Source organism: Sinocyclocheilus rhinocerous, unplaced genomic scaffold, assembly GCF_001515625.1.
Source record: "Sinocyclocheilus rhinocerous isolate Xijiao unplaced genomic scaffold, SAMN03320098_v1.1 C37003403, whole genome shotgun sequence".
NCBI classification, from domain to species: Eukaryota; Metazoa; Chordata; class Actinopteri; order Cypriniformes; family Cyprinidae; genus Sinocyclocheilus; species Sinocyclocheilus rhinocerous.
The window spans coordinates 975-3,843 of NW_015787171.1; the positions used below are offsets into that span (position 1 = coordinate 975).

Consider the following 2,869-nt stretch of genomic DNA (forward strand, 5'->3'; position numbering starts at 1 on the left):
TCAATAGTATAAACTTTGGCCACGCTACTAGCTATAACCTGTGCACCTAAATTTACAAGAAAAGCTCTTTTGTTTGTTGTTGAAAACACAAAGAACAACCTTATCACATCTAAGATTGTGGAACATGTATTGCTTTGCAGCTGAAGACCTAATGGGGCTGAGCGGCTCAAAGCAAAGCTGTTAAAATGTCTTTCTTTTCTGTTGAGGGATTCAAATTGACTGATAATTAACTGAGCAATCTATGATCAAGTAATGTTAACGTGAGTTAGGTTGAAAAATACTGTTTATATAACACTCATTACCCCCAATAAATAGACCATTGTAGATCATTAGGTAAATCTACGCTGTAAACATACTGAAATATCCAGTCAGGAGAAGAGTTTTTTTAAATGTCCTGCATAACTGAGAACTGACACACTGTGTAATCCAAGTGTTTCTTGAAGAGCTCATAGGAGGGTACTATTGGCAGAATGAGATGATTGGCATCACAGTGGCTCTGAGGAAAGGCACACGAGGGGTCTGATGAGCTGAAGAATGAAATAGAGGGAGTGGGATGGAATCCAATGGATGGAACCAAATCTGTAGCAGTGGCAAATGTTAGGAGGTCCTTGAGTGATGCTGCACACCGACCCTCTGAAACACAAGCCAAAGGTTAAGATCATGCAAATTACAGCTGGTTTTCTAACACATCTTAATGTCATATTTTATTATTAGAAATTTTAGAATATACACAAGAATCTAAATTCTTCCAACACACAATATGAATTCTGTAGCGAACATACCGTCACACTCATGCAGATACTTTTTCCAAAAGTTTAATGTTGTGTTCTCTTTTTCTTCTGAAAACTGGACTGTAAAGAGATCCATGACTGATTCAGCTGTGAGCCTTTCCACAGGCCCACAGAAGACTGAATGGAAAGCCTCTGTACACATCTGAACCTGCTCAAACAGTCCTAGTGTCCTCAAACCTTCACGAAATCTGAGAAAGGCGATTACACTTGAATGAGCATTTACTACAGTGAGAAAAAAAGCATTAAACGTATCTGCTGTATACACATCCATTCAAAAGTTTTCTTAGTAAGATTTTTTTAAATAAATACTTTAATTTAGATGCTTTAAATTGATCACAAAAGTGACAGTAACGATTTTTACGTTGTTACAAAAAATTATATTTCAGATAAATACTGTTCTTTTGAACTTTTCTATTCATCAAAGAATCCTGAAAAAAAAAAAGCATCACGTTTCAGCAAAAAAATATTCAGCAGCACAACTGCTTTCAGTTTTGAAAACGGTAAGAAAAGTTTCTTGAGCACCAAGTCAGCATATTGGAATGATTTCTGATGGAACATGTGACACTGAAGACTGGTATAATGCTTTTCCACCATAGGAATAAGTTAAGGTACCAACCTCTGCAGAGGCAGCTGTAGTCTGATGATCAGGTAGAAATTTAGTACATCCTCCACTAACATGTCCTTCTCTGAGAGTTTGCTGATGTTTCGCCAGCAACCTGCTGCTTCCAAATACTGTGATGCTGACTGCATTGCGCATCTCAGCTCCTTCATGGAGTTTGCTTCTGCGATCTAAAAGTGCACTCAGAGTTTAACAGGTGTACAACAACCACTTGGTTCACTATAATCACGTGTCTCAGCGCAACAGCAGTTTTAAAGTACAGTGTACGGAAAAACAAAACTCACCTGTCTAATTTTGTGTGCAAAAGCAGTGTCTCCAAGGTCTTGTAATGTAGGTCTGTAGTTTGTGGGGTAGTTAAACAGACTATGGTACAGTGCTGGAGAGAAGAAGCCCAAAGGAGGACCTCCGTGAACCAAAGAGAGGGCCAACAGACTGCCGACTTCAAAGTAGAGATCATCCCTCAGAGCTGTTCACACACAACAACTGTTAATTTTGAAGGCCACCTATGTTGTCAACAGTGAGAGGTCCTGTATAAGTCAGGATCAGAAATGGTACATTTTTAAGAAAAGGAAATCAAAACAAATAAAGTGTCTTACCTTTTGAGTTCAGAGCCAGGTTTTTGGCTCCATCAGGTCCCTCAAAGATTTCTGACATCAACAGTTTCGAAACAAGACATCTGAGGAAGCGACGCTGATTTCTAATGTTGTTGTTTAGTTTGTCTTTGGAAAATTTCACAGAAAGAGTGCAGCAGGGATTAAAGTCACTTTGCCGCAGAACCTGCAGAGCTGCTTCTGACACCCCATCATCATCTTCCACTAGCACCTCTGTGGTCTGCTGCTGTGATATCTGACAGGCCAGATCCATTAAGACCTCTGGAGAAGTGGCTGGCACACACTGCCTAGAATACAATGAGAGAGCTGCTACTACACCAAAATACAGCAAAAATCATGATCCAAAGGAAGCGCTAGAATAGATTCTGTTCGAGTGCTGCAACACCACGGAATTCATTCATGTTGGGTTTTAGATGCATTTTGTTCAAAGTGGAAAAGAGACTGAATTCAGAAATCTAAAGGAAAAGTAATAATAATAATAAATTATTATATTATTATAATAATGTATATATTAGTATATTATAATAAAATGTTATTATTATTATTATAATAACAAAGTAGTTCATAAAACAATAATAATGATTATCAAATAATTCATTTGAATAAATTCAACTAGATTAATAATAATCATCATGATTAAAAAGTAATAATAGATTTCAACATAGAGCTCTTCCAAAAGCTCAAGGACGCTTTACAATCAGCACACAGAGCTTCTATGGTATTATGGTCCAGAGGCATTAAGTTTAAATAATCTAGAACATTTCCTACTCATATCAGATGCAATTGATTAGGAAAGTACCTTTTACTGATGAGTGAAGAGTGAAGGTCAGAGATGTTTTTAAACAGCC

The 2,869-nt window shown here is 37.4% G+C and overlaps 1 protein-coding gene across 1 annotated transcript; it reads right to left on the minus strand.

Annotated features, from left to right (window-relative positions):
- Positions 1-380: 380 nt before the first annotated feature.
- On the minus strand, positions 381-2,863 carry LOC107736807 (G2/M phase-specific E3 ubiquitin-protein ligase-like). The gene is made up of 6 exons (XM_016548155.1): positions 2,821-2,863; positions 2,007-2,308; positions 1,695-1,876; positions 1,408-1,580; positions 783-979; positions 381-633 (listed from the first exon to the last, which is right to left on the minus strand). The coding sequence occupies exons 2-6, from the start codon at positions 2,272-2,274 to the stop codon at positions 386-388; spliced, it is 1,068 nt and encodes a 355-aa protein (XP_016403641.1). The 5' UTR covers positions 2,275-2,308; positions 2,821-2,863; the 3' UTR covers positions 381-385.
- Between the last annotated feature and the right edge of the window lie 6 nt (positions 2,864-2,869).

Bases quoted from the DNA above. Each gene is read 5' to 3' on its own strand.
- LOC107736807 (XM_016548155.1), bottom strand. From the start codon at position 2,274: ATGGATCTGGCCTGTCAGATATCACAGCAGCAGACCACAGAGGTGCTA. The intron at 980-1,407 runs GTTGGTACCTTA...CGCCTTTCTCAG, and splicing joins CTACAGCTGCCTCTGCAGAG to ATTTCGTGAAGGTTTGAGGA. The intron at 634-782 runs GTATGTTCGCTA...CTTGTGTTTCAG, and splicing joins GTATCTGCATGAGTGTGACG to AGGGTCGGTGTGCAGCATCA.